The sequence below is a fragment of the Sycon ciliatum genome, chromosome 4 (genome assembly GCF_964019385.1).
Source record: "Sycon ciliatum chromosome 4, ocSycCili1.1, whole genome shotgun sequence".
Lineage (NCBI taxonomy): Eukaryota > Metazoa > Porifera > Calcarea > Leucosolenida > Sycettidae > Sycon > Sycon ciliatum.
The window spans coordinates 28,229,375-28,248,061 of NC_088646.1; the positions used below are offsets into that span (position 1 = coordinate 28,229,375).

At 47.2% G+C, this 18,687-nt stretch overlaps 1 protein-coding gene across 1 annotated transcript; it reads left to right on the forward strand.

Annotated features, from left to right (window-relative positions):
- Window positions 1-1,514: 1,514 nt before the first annotated feature.
- Window positions 1,515-18,619, forward strand: LOC135815450 (uncharacterized). The gene is made up of 23 exons (XM_065328745.1): window positions 1,515-1,939; window positions 3,774-4,054; window positions 4,834-4,994; window positions 5,693-5,964; window positions 6,130-6,421; window positions 6,698-6,941; window positions 7,476-7,566; window positions 7,914-8,046; window positions 8,662-8,837; window positions 9,489-9,587; window positions 9,932-10,081; window positions 10,282-10,395; window positions 10,634-10,744; window positions 11,202-11,237; window positions 11,461-11,541; window positions 11,966-12,090; window positions 12,524-12,635; window positions 12,802-12,870; window positions 13,042-13,074; window positions 14,864-15,787; window positions 16,310-16,368; window positions 17,262-17,381; window positions 17,916-18,619. The coding sequence occupies exons 1-23, from the start codon at window positions 1,877-1,879 to the stop codon at window positions 18,085-18,087; spliced, it is 3,918 nt and encodes a 1,305-aa protein (XP_065184817.1). The 5' UTR covers window positions 1,515-1,876; the 3' UTR covers window positions 18,088-18,619.
- The last annotated feature ends 68 nt before the right edge of the window (window positions 18,620-18,687 follow it).

Sequence of the window (18,687 nt, forward strand, 5' to 3'; positions counted from 1 at the left end):
TATATTTGGCAAACTCGGTCAATGAGTCCTTGAACCTTTCCCTCCAGATTGGGAACTGCCAACGATAGTATGCCACTGACCAGTGCCTTATTTGTAACGTACTAATGTGCAATGAATATGAGTATTTCGACAACACATCTAACATAAGCCTTACCGTCAAGAAGGTGAACTCGCGTTCTTCGCACACTGTACAGGCGCGTGCTCGGCGATGGGCACGGGGGGCACGTGCACCCCCCAAAAATTTTCAATCTGGGTAATTGCAATTGTAATGTATGCAAATATGCTCTAAAATTCAAGAAAGATTGCAAAAAAATTGCAGAAAATTGCCGGGGCCCCCCCCGGGGGGCTCCCCTCGGCTCCCGTGCACCCCCCTAGTTAGGGGGCCGAGCACGCCCCTGCTGTAGGCAAGGGCAAAGAGATAAAATGGATCTAAATCCGAATAAAATCAGCACACGTTTCCGTAAATGAAAGGGTGAGCATAAGCAAATGAATCGAAGGAAACTGGTCAACTTATTGATCACCTGTCATTGAGTATTCTGTAAAAGGAGGCCTCGGCAGCGGAAAAGCTAAATTTAGAAAGGAGATCCTGTCAGCTTTTCCATTATTTATTGCATTCCGCCTAAAATCAGCACACTTTTCGTAAATGAAAGAGTCAACACAAGCAAATGAATCAAAGGGAACTGGTCAACTCACCTGTCATTGAGTAATATTCCGCGAAAGGAGGTCTCAGCAGCGCCGAAACGAAATGAGCCAGGCCAGGAGACGAAATATCCGAAAGAGCTCATGCAAGAAGCAGTTCCAAAGAAGAAAGTTCCTCGTGCATGCACATCCGAAAAGGCAACAACAAAAAGTCTGCAATGCACACGCATGCGGCCAGCCAGCCGCGCGATGGTACGTAGGAGCCATGGAGTAGCTCCCTGGTCCAGGACCAGGTACCGAGCATCTTACGTAGAAACTTACGTAGCTACGTAGACAACGTGTCTGAATAGCGGTGTCGTTAGGTAGCGCCATGTGAACACAATAATAGAAAAGCTGACAGGATCGCTTTTCTAAATACAAATCATGTGACATCGTGCATTCCCAGTTGCGCCACATGCATATGTCATCGCTGTATGACGTCAGAAACCCTGCACATAAAGATGTATCTTTCGGCGTTTCGCTAGCGGGCCCGCGGCCCCGGGGCGGGCACGGGTCGCGGGGGGTCATGAGCATTAATTTTGATGGTCATCGATCTGCGCTGCAGTATTCTGCACAACGCCCCTGCCTGTTGACCCGTAGAGGGTGGGGTCAGGGTGGGGTGCTTGGGCGCGGTCTGCATCTGGACTCTGAGTCTGGTTTTTCTGGTTTTATCGATGGACATGTTTGGCGCCGGCGCCCGCGGACCCGGGCCAGGCGCCAGCCGCTACAACAAGTGTTTGTTTTCGTTTGTGTGTGTTTGTGTACTGTCTGTGACTGCATGAACACACATGTCGAGTCAGATCAGGACTTGATGCATCGATGATTGATCTCGTATTCCCCCTTGTATTGCGAGTACCACCCCGGTGTAGGTCTGTGGACGAAGTCAGAGAACTGGAAAGGCGGATAGGCGAAGTGCTTTGGTGTTGTGACAGTCACTCGACATTGTTTGCACTGCTTCCGGATCAGGTCCAAGGTAGTTTCTTCTGCTACTAGAACTTCTGGATTTGTGACTTCAGCCAGCTGGTCGAAAGAAGACGGAGTTTCTACCTTCGGAGTCTAGTGGCGTAAAAAACTTGGTCCTGATTTATTGTGTTCGGCGGCAAGTTGGAGCTAGCTCCTGTAGGAGTTGATGCCACAAGTCTGGTGGTCTGTTCTGGTTTGATGTGCTGGTGGAGCATGAGTTAGGAATTGCTGGGAAATGGTCGAAGACACTAGCATCATCGATACTCTTCGAACCAAGCTCGAAGCTGGTAAACCATTCGTAAGTGATTACCCTTTTGTCCCCCCTGGTATGGATTGTTTCTTGCTCATCATCTCTAGGAGAATGCACACTTGTCGTAGGCAATGTGGTGTGTGTGTGTGCGTGATGATGGGGAGGGGGGAGGTGATTGAAATACCCAAAGCGCTGAAAGCGGCATGGTCGTTTGTCAGCCGCATTTTTTTCGCACTCTGGTGTATGGCATTGTGAAGTAAAAAATTGTGCGCGTGTATGGGTTTGCGTGTATGTGTGTGCGTGCTGGTGGTTTGTCGAGGTGCTTGCGCGCGCACATGTACATGTAGATGCATCTGTCACTGTCCGACGCATTGCTGCTTTTGTACTATCCCTCCCATAGACCATGGGGTTTGTCTGCATGGTACCCACCTGCCACTATTTGTAATCCCTTTGTTCCTAAGCACATTGCACAGAGAGTATATAGTGCACACAGGGCTAGGGCCGAACTGGCAACAACAAAAAGTTTGTGAGTGACCAAGCCCTTGATAGATAGAAGCATAACCTTACCATGATAACACCATGCTCACAAGTGGAAGCATGCTTCCATGCACACACACACGTACATACCGGTACATACGATACTAGTCTCTGTACACAATACGGTTGGTCTTGGGACCGCAGAGTATGGAGGGGATGAGCAGTGATGCAGAAACCTGCCAGAAACCCAATCCGGGGTACATTGACCGTGGACAAGTTGATGTTGTTTGCAAGATCTTACAGACATGGACCCGAAAGCCACTGGTGTGTTTTCAGGAGTGTCCAAGAACCGGGGCCCACCTGGTAGCGGTGGAAAAAGGGACAGACATTCTAACATGAGAAACACAGAATTCTGCACCACATTTCCCCATCCAGTTTATACATGTCTGAATGCATAAACACGCACGTACACATACCCATACGCTCACGTGTGCGCACACGCCCATGTGTGTGCACTTACTGCACTGGCACTCGCACGTTCTTGTGTTTTACCCTCCCTGGACTTGCGGTCATGCTTGAAGCATAGCACATTCAGAGAGGACAACTAGTTTGGTAGTTTCGGCCAACATGTCTGCTATCAATGTGCGTTTTTTTGCTCAATAAGTCATGTACGCCTGTCACACCGTACATGAACGTGTGAAACGTGATGGTATTCCTAGACACAGCAAAATCTGTTTCCGCCAGTTCTGTAGCATAGGTGCCTTCCTTTGTGTTAAATCTGAGTGTTGCCGCAAGAAGGACAGTGGCTTTCCTCTAGTCTGCTGCACCAAGTAGACCACTTCGCTGTAGTACTGTCTTGTTCTCATTCCTTTGGTGGTTCTGCCATGATGTGTTGGAGTAACAAATTGGCCTTTCACGAATTGGCCTTTCACTCATTTGCAGATGGATGAAATCTCATCAATCCCGTACATCCTGCAGTGACCCTGATGTGGTTGTAAGAGGTCTGCCATGATACCATATTGGTGCCCCCGGAATTCAGAGAAATAATTATGCATTGAACACTGATATGGATGCTGGACAGTGGTCTCCTACCCAAGAGAACATTCACCTGGATGGTATAGAGGTTCAATGTTGGCGAGGACTTTGACATTGACATTGCCGTAATATGATCGATAATTACGGACGGGCCCTTACAAGAGTGCTCTGTTTCGAGCATGATGGGTGCCACACAGTAGCGTGCACTAGTGTCACCCATGGAATGGCGAAAGCACAGTTTTCATGGCGTAATGAAAGCCCCTTTTGTGCGTATTCATTTTTAATTAATAATGTTTATACTTGTATTACAAATGAAAGGAGGTGCGGCATTATTAACATCGCTTTGTTTGCCTTGTTTGCTTGACAACAGGTCAACTGTGGGCCAGTGTTAATTACTTTGAACCCATACCAGGACACCGATGCATACGATGGGCCCGTTTCGTCCTTCTATCATGTCGAGCGCGAATGCGGCCCCAACAATGTCCTGGCAGCGCGGTCGCATGTATTCAGCGTTGCCCGTATCATGCGCCAGCTGCTGCTCCTGCACAACGGTGTACAGGTAGCAGTGTTTATGGGATTCAGCGGCTCTGGAAAATCGTACGCAGCAGACACGCTCATTAGGCAAGCAATTCGTCCCTACCCCATTGCCAGGTATGTCATTCTCGTGTGGCTGAAAATTCTGGAAGCATGATTGTAGCAATGTCTGGCTCAGGTGCTGTTTCATGTATAGTCAACCTTGTGAATAATGACCTTGGCCCGGCTTGGGTATAGTAACAACTCGCCAATAATGACACAATATTCAAACCTAGTGACTAACGTTATTTGTAGTGCTGAAACGAGTACGCCGAGTACTCGAGTACCCGCTCGTTGAGTACTCGACTCGATATCAAAAAAGGACTCGATAAATAAATAAATAAAAAACTTGATAGCGACGTACACATCCGCCGTCCATGTGGCTTTGCAATGAAAATTTGTGTTTATTGAAGGAGATTGAATTGTGTAAATGGTGTGCAAAAAATGGGTATGTGGTACTGACATATATGCGCATGTGTGCTTATAGAGTACTCGATACTCGACTCGATAGTGACAGTACTCGCTCGATAGCTTATAGAGTACTCGTTTCAGCACTAGTTATTTGGCTGCATGCTTTCAACCTCACGAATAACGACAACTCGCTAATAAAAGCACTCTTCTCTTTAAGACAATTGAGGGTCATTAGCTAATAGCCAGGCTGATGTTCAGACCATGTTCCTATTCAATTTATGTTCTTCATGAGTCATGCCTTGTACACTGTATTAGCATATGCTTGGCGCTTTGTTGGATTCTGCTTCTGGGAGCTACAGTACCACAAGAAGCCTTCCTTCACATTAGTGCCATACCCCACGCCTCTAATTCATTGTTCTTTTTGATGTTTTCCTCTTTTCTGCCAGATCAAAACCTTTCTCCCTCAACCCTGCCGAGACCGCTCCCCTAGGTGACCGTGTGACGAAGGCCATTGCGCTGATCCGCAAGGCCATCACGGCGGGTGGTTGCCAGAACAGCACTTCGACGCGTGGCATCCTTGAAATCGGCTTGCGCTTCCAGTTACCTTGTGAGTATCAACTACTGTTGTAAAGAGCTGGCAATAAACAATGTATAATGTTCTAAGAAAGGGTTTGCTCCCCACACCGGAGCTCGCGCTATTCCGCCGACTTTACTTGACACTTGACTGACTCACGACTGCCATCCAGAGCACACGAGAAGGCCATCGAACCTTCGACTCGGCAAACCTGCAAGAAAGCACCACTCCCTGCTCAATACACAGTGTTTCGGGGAATTCACCCCTCATCAGTTGAGCTTGAGTAGGCTGAGGAAGATTGTGCCTGAAGAGCACCACTTATATAGTGCTCTCCAGGCACAAACATCACCAGGGATACAAACTTACAGAGACGCTCCGTTTCCAGCGCGACAAACACCTCGTGAACACCAGATAGCAGCGTGAGTCAGTGTCGCTCCTGGACGGTGAGACAGACGTCGAGGACCCTCGGTCATTCGCAACGCTGTCACCTCCAAACCAACTAGTCGCAAGCCCGCGCTGGGCACAACAGTACGAAGTCGCAACCACTACTTTATAATGTTCTAGGCATTTCAATGAAGATTATTTGCAGCACAGGAGATCAGGCCAGGCCTAGCGGCAATAGAATTAATATATAAATTCTCGAAGCTAGACTTTGGAGCAGGCTCGTGCGTTCATTCCCAGCACAGTCCTCTAACCTGATGCTGTGCATGTGTGGACTGTCCTTTGTGCAGCTGCCGGGTCAGAGAATCGGGCAGGAAACCTGGTTGGAGCCACGTTTGCCATCTACGGCCTGGAAAGATGGCGGGTGGCGCTGCGTCGGCCAACGTCCTCCCAGGACTCTCCGTTCTTTATGTTGAATGAAGTCATTGCTGCCCTAGTGTGCACAGGCTTTAGCAACGAAGCGCAGCGTGTCATCGAGAATTCGTGGCGATCAGAGGAGCGGGAATTCCTGACCAACCTTGCCCGGGCAATGCTTGGCAATGAGAAGCCATCGGCCGTACGGGTTAGTATGCAGTTTATCTAGGTTGGAATATTCAATCTTGTGACATGGATTCCTATTACCAGCTGCTCTATATCTGCATCTGAGCGAGGTTTTTATTTTCGATTGTAGGAGCACATTTCTATTTTCTAACAACTACACGTATCAATTTTTGTTCGCATTGTGCAGGAATGGGGAAGGAGTTTCGAGGCTACAGTGCACAGTTTGTTTGGCTTTGGAATGGCCAACATCCAGATCGCTCACTTGTTCCGCGCACTGTCCGCTGTGCTGCTACTAACAAACATCGACTTCAACACGACCGGTGGCATTAACCCACTCTATCTCTCGGCATCTAGCATGGTGCGTGGTGCGGACTGGAGACAAACCTGTACGCATGCTCAGTGGCCTGATGATCTCGGGGCAGGTATCAAATGCACACTAGGTGACGGGGCCGTCCCTGACGCCGATGCTGTTATTGAAGGTGAGCTTCATGTACACGGTCTTCCTCTGTTCTTGTACGCCACGCGGTGCAAGTCCGAAACGCTGAGTGCGTAGCCAGGAAAGAAGCATGGTACACATGGCACACTTTCACGATCTCCACCATCAACTGCACTTGATTTACTGGTGTACGGTTTAGTGGTTGCGGAATGGGGAACAGAGGTGCCTTTTCTCCTTGATCTTGGCTGAATTGCTGTTGTTGTTGTTGTTGTTGTTGTTTTGAAATCTTTATTCTCACGTTGCTATTGTTGCTGAACAGCCGAGATGGCCCGCAGACCGAAAGCTAAGCAGCTGATGAAGAAGGCTACTCGCTCAAAAGCAGACGGTGGCCACGGTATGCAAGCAGCACCGGAAAGAGGCCTCTTCAGCAATTCGCTAGCATACACCTTGCCCTTGTTCAGTCACATGGGAATCAACGAGGACATGCTTCACGTTGCCGCTGTTCAAGGTGGCTACAAGGGCCTGGCTTCGGAGGCGGACTTGCGCGGCAAGCTCCTAGATCGGTGGGTTGCCCCAAGCTGCTGCTGCTGCTGTGTGTGTGTGTGTGTGTGTTTGCTTCAAACATTCCATGTGGGAGGGAGCTCATAGGTGTCAAATGAATGTTTATCCAGTATTTTAAATTCTTAAAAAGGAAACAAGGAAAACGGTGGGGCACAAGTTATGCATTAGAGTCCACCAACTTAACCAGATTTTGAACAGTCAGACATGCACTTTTTCCTTATACCCATCCTCCACGAATTCCCTGCGCACATTTGTATATTCTTCAAGCATCATTTTTGCTGAATGTTTATGTTCCAAGCATGCCATTCTAATCCCAATGTAACCAAAGAGTACAGTTCTGAGCACTATTGAATTTAAAAATATCAAGGAGAGCATACTGTGTCTTTCGTTGCTTTCCAATTTTGTCATGTCTCGTAACACCTACTGAGAGCTTCATATCTTCCTCTACAACCTTGTTTCCTTGACGCCGGTATTGATGATAGTTTCCTTGTTCTTCTCTTCATTATGCCGTGCATTTTGGTGTCTTTTTTTTTTAGACTTGTCATGTGTGGTGATCGGTCATGGATATCTCCAAACGGCAGCCAGGTCAATGCGACAATCATCGACTTTGTTGCCGATTTGTTGGAAGTAAGTCATAAAACACGCTGCCTTCCTTCTCTTGTCATTTTGAAATTCTCAATGCGTTTGGGAAGCCTGTCTGCAAAGCTGCTCGTTCATGGTATGTTCACACTGACGGGAAGTGCTGGCAGCGAGGGACTTTTGTCATGGTTGCAGAGTCACGAGATTCTGGAATCTACATCATGTCATCCACCTACTAGCTTCCCGTAAACGCCGTGGTATGGAAATCTTCCGAGCTGATGTTTGGGTGCCAGCAACCTTCACACCCGTGTGATTGCACTTGCGGTGTATTTGAACCTTTGTTATCCTATCCTGCCCACACCTGCTCCTTGGCTGCTTTGTTTTTGTGCATGCAGCTTGAGTCCGCTGACCTGTATGCATCCCTCACACAACCGACCCAGAAGGAGAAGACTGTCAACGTAGGAACTGTTCAGCTAAGGTGCGACGCTCTGGCGTCATCTCTCTATGCCGGCACAGTGAACACGATGGGTAAGCTGGGCTTTGAGCGCTAAACTAATTGTGCAGATCTTAATCATTGAGGTGTTATGGCAAGCACATCTTCCCGGTCTACTTTTTGCCGTGGCTTCGCTATTACTCTCTGCTCTGGAGCACCAGTGTACTCTCAATATCATATTGTCTTGTATTATATATATAGCCACAGGCGAATACTGTTCTGAGACTCTTTAAGGCCATATTCTCTGTGTCTTGAGAATGTAGTGAGTAAAAAATGCTGCAAGTAATTCCTCTGGAACAGAAACATCGTCACGTTGATTGTGCTGTCAATTCTGCTGAGGTGAGCTCTGAGGAATCGAGTGATGGTGACTACGGTGCCAATTTCTTTTGCATACATGTAGTAGTGCATATACTTCAAGAAACGTTAGCCGCTCATTGCTTTGAAGTTTTTGTTCTGTTGAACCAAACTTCTTGAGCACAGTAACTCCTAAGAATGTAAATAAAAAAGGCATGAAGGTTTCATTTCCGGAGGAAAAATATAAATAAGTGTAAGTGCTTTCCCTCCTTTGTGCTCGTTGTGTCTTGATATCCGACACTGTCAACACTGTCTCATTTGTTTTCTGAACTGGTTTCTCTCCTCCCATCATGCAGTCGACGCCATTAACCTCCACTTCGAATGCAACACAAAGAACACAAACATCATGTATGTCATTGACACGCCTGGCTTCGAGGACACGGAAGGTGCTCACTTTTCGCAGCTGTACCGTAACTTGACTGCCGAGCTCTTCAACAGCTTCTATGTCTCGAAAACCTTCACGATGTTTGAGGTACGGTCCTTGTTAGCTACTGTCGTTCGTCTTTTGAATCATCTGCTGTTGGACTAGCCTGTGCTAGTGTGTGATCCTCTTCATTGTGCTCGTATTTCAGCACATGGAATTTAATACAATCATGGTGTTTCACTTATTGATCGATGCATGTGATGGCGTCATTTGACCCAGAACTCGTTACTTGTCGTTATTTGTTTGCACATACTTCTGACATCATCACTTTCAAGTCTTTCTGTAGTAGGCTGCACACTTCAACTTCCCCTGTGTAGCCTACCTGAGGACTGGATCCTATTCGTAACTGGGAACTGTGTGTAACTCGGAGGAATAGGCTAAAATATAATTATTTCAACATGCGTGTATATGCGCAGTCATTTTCATGGATTGTGGGAGCACAGCACATGCACACCTTCACAATCATGCACACAACTGCACGTGACCCAGAAGCTCTCTGGTTCATGGACCTGTCCGGGTCAGAGGACTTCCAGCATATCTTCTGTTTTCAACATCATCTTGGTTATCTTTAATCCATTGTAACTGAAATACTGGCCTACTTTGGTCATTTAAAAAGCAATGTCAAAAATATTCAACGCAATACAATATTTCGATTGGAATTGTTCAATTTGTTTGTCGATGGTCCCTGTCTTATTTCAGAAACATTGTCGGGATATGAATATCGATTGGACCCCTGTTGACTACACCAAGGTCAGCACGCAAGTTCTGGACACCTTCTTCGGCATGCTCCATAAACGCGTAAGCTTGGATGTGGTGCTACTCATGCTAAACTGTTTGCATGCGATTCATGTTGTGATTGAGGTACATGTAGCAAGAATGCTGTCACCCGGGAAAATGTTAGCAAGGTGATGTGCATGATTATGCTCGTGTTGATGTGGATTTATAAAAAATAAAAAGGGCCAAGGAACTACACGTTGCGCTATAATGTCCACTAACACCACCAGTTCCTAAACAATCAGCTCATGCGATAACATTGCACGACACTGACCGACGGTACTGAATTTTATAAATTAATCCTTGGCTCTCCATCCGAGTCCGTTGATGTGGATCTTTGTGTTTTGCCCCGTTTCTTTTCTCCACAGGAATCCGTGAAGGAGACTATCGAGTCTGCCAACCTTACGTCTGCGCCGGCCTCTCGCTACGAGTACAGTAAAGAAGTCCTCGCAGGCTTGCTTGGGCTGCAACAGCAAGAGATCTGGTCCAGCGATGAGGACTCTCGTGCATGGGATATGGTACGTTGTTTGATAAGACTTGTTGCCAATACAAGACTCTTCTTTAGCATTGATAACACTGCTAGAAGGTGGGCCAATTATCGAATCAACCTGGGTTAAAAAAAAAAATCAGTGCTCTGTTGTACTTGAAGTACTGTAGAAGCCACACCCAGCATGTACTGATTGCATCCTGCATTTATGTTCCTGCGTTTTGCTCACAGTGGAATGCTTTGATGAAGAACAAGGAGAAGAACATCATCAAGAAGGACAAGAAGCTGCACAGGGATGCTGAGTTTGCCTGCAAGCGGTTCTTTGTGAATCACTACAGTGGCAAGGTAAGTTCTTGCATAATTGCAACACTGCCACCTTTGCAACCTTTTTTTCTTTTCTTTTCACCAATGTCTCATTACTTCTTAGCCACATACATGTAGGGTTGAACTTACCACTTCTTTAAATTTGTTGCAGTGTTGACTACAGTCTCATCTGGCATACATTTGGCCACCAGGTGGACCCAGAGCCAGTATAGCTAATTTCCCTTGTTGTTTTGTTGTTGATTTTTCTTGTCCCTTGTAGGTCCAGTACAGTGTTGAAACTTGGGTAGATACTAACCGCTGTGTAATGCCCCCATCTCTCATCGAAGTTGTTGGCACAAGCTCCAGTTCTCTGGTCCGCCGTGTAGCTGAGGTAAGATTGCACCACTGTAGTATGGCATTCACATTACTTCTTTCCAGTCATTCCACTTGTATTGCTCCTGTAATATAGTGCACAGGTAAATCATGTTAGCGTTGCGTTGTGTATGTAGTGAGGTGAGTGTGTAGACTGCGCTCTCTGTTTGCAGCTTCAATGGCTCATCGCAGATGGCAAATATCTCTCGTTCGGTGTCAGGTGCAACCTGGCACGCTCTGGTTCATGTACTGATATAGGCTTATTCAATCAAATTGACTTGTATTGACTTGATTGGGGTAGTCTGTAGACCAGTCTGTTGCATTCCAGCATCTTTCAATGCTGGTATGGTTTGGTTTGTGTGGCCTCCATGTTGTTCATCCAATCTTACGTGCCATTTTGTGATCGGAATGATACCATTGATAAGGATTGTCTTGAGCAGTGTTTATCCTGTTGTGTTATCTGCGTGTCTCAATAGAATGCGGCGGGCAAGAGTTTGCTGGGGGAATTCCAGGTACGATTCCTCTGTTGCTGGACTGACTTTGGGCTTTTTGGTTCTTTTCAGCCTGCAGTAGTGTCTTCAACTTGATTGACTTGAATTTGAGTTGAAGAAGTTGTCTGATCTGATCAGTTTATGCCATATGTGTGTCAGCAATGTATTTCTCTTTTTGCTTTCCGTGTGTTGTTGCCGTAAATCTTAACGTGATGCTGGTCCTTTTGTCTCCCTCACCCTATAGGAGTTTGAACGAACTCTCCTTGCCAAGCTGGGTTCAACACAAAACCACTTCATCCAGTGCATTCGACCGAACAATTCTCGGGTAAGCATGCACGCCTATAGTTTGTCACATGTCGGTGCGCTGTGGCTGTCATGATTCCCACATGATTATACAAGTTACAATAGGTGAACAGCGACGGTACAACCAAGTCGTCTTTGACGGCAAGGAAGGCTTGGTTGCACTGTTGCTGTGTGCCTACTGTATTGTTTGCTCTGTACATAGCCTGAAGACTAATGGATACATGTTACGAAAGAAGGTTGGTTGCTTGCAACACTCGAGCTCGCGTCTTTCCCGCCGACTTGTTGGGAGCAACCAACCTTCTCATAATTGTTGCCGAAGTTGCTACCACTAATTCGATGTGATACACATATTTACCTGGCCTACCTGCTGTGTGTTGGTACAAGTATCAATGTGAAAGAGAATCTAACCTGTATTGTGGTTGCTCTTTTCCACCGATGTTCTACAGAAACCGAACGTGTTCGACACAGATCTGGTTGCTACCCAGGTGAAAGCCATGCAGCTGGGTCCCCTGGGTAAGACCTACGGCCTCGGCTTCCACTACTACTATGGCGTGGCCGACTTCATTCAGAAGTAAGATACGCAGCAACTAAATTGGACTTTAAATACATGTTTCACTTTTTGCCCCCTCTTTCTGATGATGCTTTGTGTATGAAATTTGAAGCCGAAAGAGCCTCCTCATGTGCCACCTTCCAGATGTTCCGCACATCTTTTGAATATACGTTTGATGCTTTTCATATCACATTCGCTCAGTGTTGGCTCTGGATCACGAGTAATAAGAGGGATATTCTTCTCTTCTTCTAGCCAGGTTGATTGGCCCTTGGACTGTACAGGATGCATGTACTCTTGAAACAAGCCTGGAAAGCCACCCACGGATAAAACAAGAACTGGTGTACAGTGTGAGGAGTTGAACTGTATTGCCAGAGTACTAATATGTACATGTATGTGCTGACGCCGATTCCCGCTTTACCTATCTTCAATCTGTTTTCTTTCCGTCACTGCACAGGTATAAGGATCTGATTGTCGGTGCTATTCCTCCCAATGCCAGTGACGCGGATATTTGCAGGCTTATTGTGGACTGCACTGGTGTCGCGGATGCTAGCCGAGTCACCAAAGGAGTAAGTCATGGGGACATAATAATATTATAATGTCTATCTTAGATGCAGCCGATCTACCTTGTCCTTGCCATGACCAGGAAGTTGTTGCTTGTTTCTGGCTGTGCGTCACAACTCATGCGAGATTCTTATTCCTGTGTGTGTCTCTCTTTTTCTCTTTCTCTCACAGGTCCTCATCAATCATCGTGCCAGAGGGAAACTAGTGGAGGCTCTCATGAAAAACTACCGGCAGGTGCCTGTAAGTTTCTGTGCTATTCATAATTTGCTGCCAGCTACCCTATTTTTGTCCTGTTCTTTCCCATAGCACACTTTAACGCTTTTTGGTATCATTGCCTGTTGGTACCCACCACTACTATATCCTGTCTTCCAGTCAATTCACTCTCCTGTTTTCTTTGCCCTCTCTCACCAGACGTCATCTGCTAATCGCGCTACCCCGAGTGCAGTAAGTTGAGCTTGTTATGTGTTGTCACTGCTGTCCATTGCAGTTTTGTTTAACGTTGTGCACCAAGCACAGTAGTGCACCGTATGGTGTGTATTGCCTGTAGCGCTGGGCTTCCGTCCTGAGCATGTTATTGGCAACTTATTGCTATACAGAATAAACCACTGTGCCTAATATGACATTCTTGGGTATGCGAAAAAATCACGACTCGCATCAGACTCGGCTAGAGGCTGAGGGTATGCACGTGGGGTATCAAATAAATAGGCTTGCTTTTTGAGATGCGACAGCCGCGAAACCGGGAAATCCCCAAATTGCAGCCAAATCGCACCCCATGCAACTGCCGCAACTGGGCCATCGCAGAAGTTGAGCTTGGCTCAACTTCGCGACAAGCGATTTGGCGTACGATTTTGACCTTTTATACAGCAAAGTTGTACAAAGGTTCAAGAGTTGCCTGTAATCTTTACAAGTTGTACCAAACTGCGCGAATACCATGGTGACGTACCCACCTGCATTGAACTTCGCGCCAAATCAGCAAGGTGTTGTCGCATCGCTGACTTCTTCTGTGAATGGTCTTTCGCGAGTTCGCATCGCACTATATTTTTACGTTTCGGCATTTGGACTTCATGACTCATTGGAGGTGACATAAATCGCGTCTTTTTTTGGCGTTTCACTCTGCGTATATATATTGCTCCTGTACTGTGAGCTGTGTGGCTTCCACTGTATTCATTTTCTTATTACCTCGTGATGGCTAAGTGCCGACACGTAAAATAACGGAACTGGTTCGGATGTGCAGCGCTATGGGAATGGGTGTTTCCCGTATGTCACGTGATTGTCGCCTTGGAGTTGACCAATGACAGATCAAACAGCGCGGGCTGGAAAGCGCGGTCCTGCCTGCTCAAAGGTGATGGAACTGGATCCACTTGACGACGGGCAGGAACGGATTCCACTGCCCGACGGGCTGGAACGGATTCAACTGCCCGTCGGGCAGTAGCCACTGGACTGACTCTACTTCAAGGTCTTTCATTGGTTACTAATAAAATAACTAAAGCAGAAGAGCGACTGTTTGCAACCACAACTGTCATCATGGTGCTCCAACATTTGATCTGGAACTGGGAGAAAAGAAGCCCCTTTCTTGAACGATATTGGCGATGCGAATGAGCTCCTCCGAAAAGTTGAGGAAGAGACTTTTATTGCGGAGTCGCTCGCGAAGGAGATCTTGGACAAGCCGGATGAGCCTCAACCAAAGCGCGCAATGCTCAGCAACCTGCAGGATCCGCGCAATTTGCCGAGGTTTCCAATCAAGACGTGGGAAAAATCCGTAGGAACAGAACAGCCAAAATGCCCGATGCCCAGTCGACAATGTCAATGGCACCGCGAGAAAAAAAGCACTATGCATGGACTACTACAAAAAAACTGTACCAGAAAACAATCACAAAACACAATGCAGGTGTGTCTGTCATGTATCTCTTTATTTGGCTTGGGTGCACACGGGAAACACGTTCCAGTCACTCATACTCGGCCAGTACCGCTGTTCATCCAGCCCTTGCCGCTATCGCGGCGCGGGCTGGATTCCGCGGTACTGCCCTCGTACTCGTGCAGGAACCTGTACGTCCACCCGAATTCCTTTCAGAGATGTAGCTGCAGGAAGCCTCAGCCCTTCAGTGAGGAGACTGTTTGTAGATTATACACTACCTTGTCATATCAGTTGTCTTGGATTGGATTTGGATTGGTTACTTTGTCTTGCATATCCAGTCCTTGATTGCTGTCCTCTGTTCCACTTGTGTCCATGCAGCCCAGATCCGGTGCACCTCCTGTCGTCCCCAGGCCGGTTAACTCTCTATCGTCGTCTTCACAATCATCGGCACCTGCTGATGACGAAGACATGTATATTGATGCCACCGAAATCAATCCCCGTGGCAACAGAAGCGAAGACGCCCCTGCACCAGTGCGTGCACCGTCTCGTCCTCCAGCTCACACCGAGGTAGCTGCTGAAGAGGATGATATGTACTTGGACGTTTCGCAGATCCAGAAACCTACTGACCAGGATCAGCGCGATGAAGATCCTGTCGACCACAGTAGTAGCAGTGACGCCTACCTGACGTTTGATGATGTCAATCAGGACATGTACTTGGACCTGAGTGAGGTACATGCTCAGGAAAGCTCTCCACAGCCAATCAGATCAGTGTCTGCACCTCCAGCCAACAAACTGCCACCAGCACGACAAACACCGTCGATGCCGGCTGACGATGGAGATATGTACTTGGACCTTAGTGAAGTCAATGCAGCGACATCCATGCAGGCATCTTCATCAGCGCCTACGCCAGCGGGCATCAAACTGCCTCAGCCTGGACAGGCTGCCGCAGCCGATGATGATCTCTATCTAGATTTGCAGGACATGCAGGCTGCTGCTCCTACAGTGGTGCAGACTCCACCAAACAAGCTGGCCGAGCGTACGAAGTCAGACACCAGCCATCGTGTGTCAGGGGCGCAAGAGCTGGCTAAGCTGCCAGGAGCGAACCATGCACTTCAGATGCGAAGGAATACTGATGCTGCGTCCGTTTCACGAGTTCCACCGCCACGCCTGCCTCCCAAGGTGGGTGGTCCTCCCCCAGCGCTCCCACCCACGGGCCCTGCGGACGTTCGTCTTGGTCGCCCTGGCCGTTCTATGTCGGATGACATGACACCGAGAAACCCTCGATACCCATCGGACTCTGTGGTAAGTTATGCGTGCTCGTGGACTTTTTTGTGTGTGTCGAAGAGTAGCACTGTATAAGCAGAAATATTCGTCTGGAATTTAATTTCGTCTTTTTTGTCCAAGGAGCTTTTGGACTAAATTAAATGCCTGACGAATATCGATTTGTCCAGCTTTTCAATACACTCTTATGATCCATGGACGAAGTTTACAACCAAACGAACTCCCTTTTTTCGAGTTGGACGAAATTTTCTGCTTATACAGTATTTGATTTTTTTTGAACGACAAAAATCGCTTGGGCAAATAATGGAATTCTTGGATTTAGTGCTATAGCTTATAATAAGCTGCTTGGATGACGACTACACCGTAACTTGTTAGTATAGCATCGCTGGCCATAAGCGGGAGCCCCGGATTCGAGTCCTGGTGGTGACGGTCATTTTCTCTTTAGACTTTTCCCATTTTACGCCTTTCCCTCAAACTTGAAGTATTAAATATAGCTTTTTTTAGTAGCTCATGTGTTTGGTCTTGTTGTGCTGTGGTGTACAGGTCCCGCCTGCTCTGCCTGGTGCATCTGGCCCACCCATGCCTGCAAAGCCCACAGAGGCGTAAGTACTAACTAGCTTTCTATCAAGTGGGGTGTGCGCATCGCCAAGCATGTGTCAACTGGCAATAGCTATGTGTGTGTGTGTGGGTGGGTGGGTGTGCTGTTGGGAGTTTGTTTCCGCCGCTGTTGTCTTTGTAGCCCTGCTTGTAGTGGCCTACTTTAGCACAATTGATCAAGTGTTTGTAGCTTATACTGGCCATGCTCTGAGACCTACCGCAGCAGGCACTGGGATTTGAGACCTGCCACCGCAGGCACTGGGATTTTCCTGGCTGTGAGCAAGAGTACATAACTGCCCAGAGTGTACAATTCCCCACACATCTTTGCCACGTCTCGTTTAAGAATTATGTCATTTCCCGTGTTGTAATGCACTTGATTGTATACGAAACTGCATTACGGACGGTCAACCTTGCATCTGCAATGCATGGATAGAGCTGATTGCATCATGAAAGTGGGTCATGACTCATCAGTCATGACGGCTACCCATCAGTGGCTGCGCACTCTGCGTAGCTACTAGTATTGCACTCTTCAAATACAGTGCAGCATATACCTGGACATACTTTTCTTTTTCAGTTCCAACAAATAAACACTTGAAGGTGATGCTTTGCCTTGAAGAGGAGCTGCAGTTTATGCACCAGCATACAAAAACGTCCCAGAAAGTTCTGTACAAAATGTGTAGGTCTTTTGACTAAGCAGCTTGTTCAGTACCCGATAAGAGAGACTTGCTCGCTCAGAACGCCACCTGTGGAAGTTACTCGCTGTTGTGTGATGCGGTGCAGGCACTATCTTTACCAGTCCATTCTCTTTGTTTACCACCATCTACATTCCTTCTCATTGAACATGTTGCTCCCTCTTTTGACATAGTCGCATGTGGTTCTTACTTCTAACTTTGTGCAGATGGTACCACGGTGTCATGGAGCGCAATGAAGCTGTCCAACGCCTCAAAGTATTCGGCGGTGACTGCTTCCTCGTGCGCGGCAGCACTACGCGTGAAGGCTCCTATACCCTTTCTTTTGTGTAAGTGATGGCTTAACTCTCCAGTATGTACTGTAGCGGACATGGAAATCCAGTCGATTGACCGGGGCCGGCGCCCTCAGCGTGTACACTCGGTACAGAACGCTGCATGCAGTGCACATGTTGATCCGATGCGACCAGCGGGCTGCAGCGCATAAATGCATGTGTGTACCGCATGGCCACGGCTGCTTGGCCAGCGCCCTGGGGCCGCTAGACGTGCGACCGGATTTCCATGTCCACAACAGTAGGTACTGTATTGAAAACTGAAATCCCAATCACTTCGCTTCAGAAGAACTTTACCTAGTGCGAGGCATCCCAAGTTTTTGCAGAACAGAGCTTGCTGGGCTTGTTTGTTGACCCCAGTCATTATTTCCTGCATTTCTGTTATGCCAACAACAGCTCATTCGTGTCAAACGGAGCCTGTAGCGTTTTGAATTTGTGATGCTCCAAACCTGGATAAATACTGACAACTTTAAAACTCTGGTCTGTTCCCTGATAAAGATGTACAAGTATCTGTTAAATTGTTTTTGTTCCCAGACATCAAGGTCAGGTCAACCACTTCAAGATCAGTGTAATGAAGAATGGATCCGTTAGGATGCCTGGAAACAAGGAGCAATTCGACTCTCTGGCAGAACTCGTGGAATATCATCAGCGCACACCGCTGTCCAAGGACGGCAAACTTCTCCATCAGCCGTGCATCAAGAGATAGAAAGCGTTGTGCAGTGGCTTTCCCTCTCTCAGGTTCCGATATTTGACTCTGTTCACTCGTGTCAATCGCTTCTCTCCATCCCAGCGATGTCATGTCCAACATCTGACAAACTTGTAAAATTAATCTCTCCTCCCTCTATTTTTAATGTATTAGTTCTATTGAGTTGCATTGAGAGTTGTATTTGCAGTATTTTTCCAATTCTCGACAACACTATTTATTTGCCTTGAACCAAGGCTGCATGAATGTGTATGCCTCTGGGTGATGTTTGTGCTTGTATCTCGCTTCCACGTTATATCCTTGATTTACCATGTGCTTGGTTACACCCAGGCACTTTGCCATAACACCATTAGTATGTTTCTGGTGCCTGGAGGAACTTTTGTTTGTCTCTGTCTGTTCCCTTGTTGGTGGCTGTTGTTGACTGTGCAGTTTCTTCTTCTGAGCTACACCTTACCGATGCAACTTGCTTTCCCTTTAACTCTTTCTATTTATTCATCATCGCGCACGATGAAACGGGTTTCCGCTTTCGGTTCAACTGGTGGTTGTAAAAACAGATCAGCAGTGTATTATATTTACACATACTAGAAAGGCCACGAATGTCTG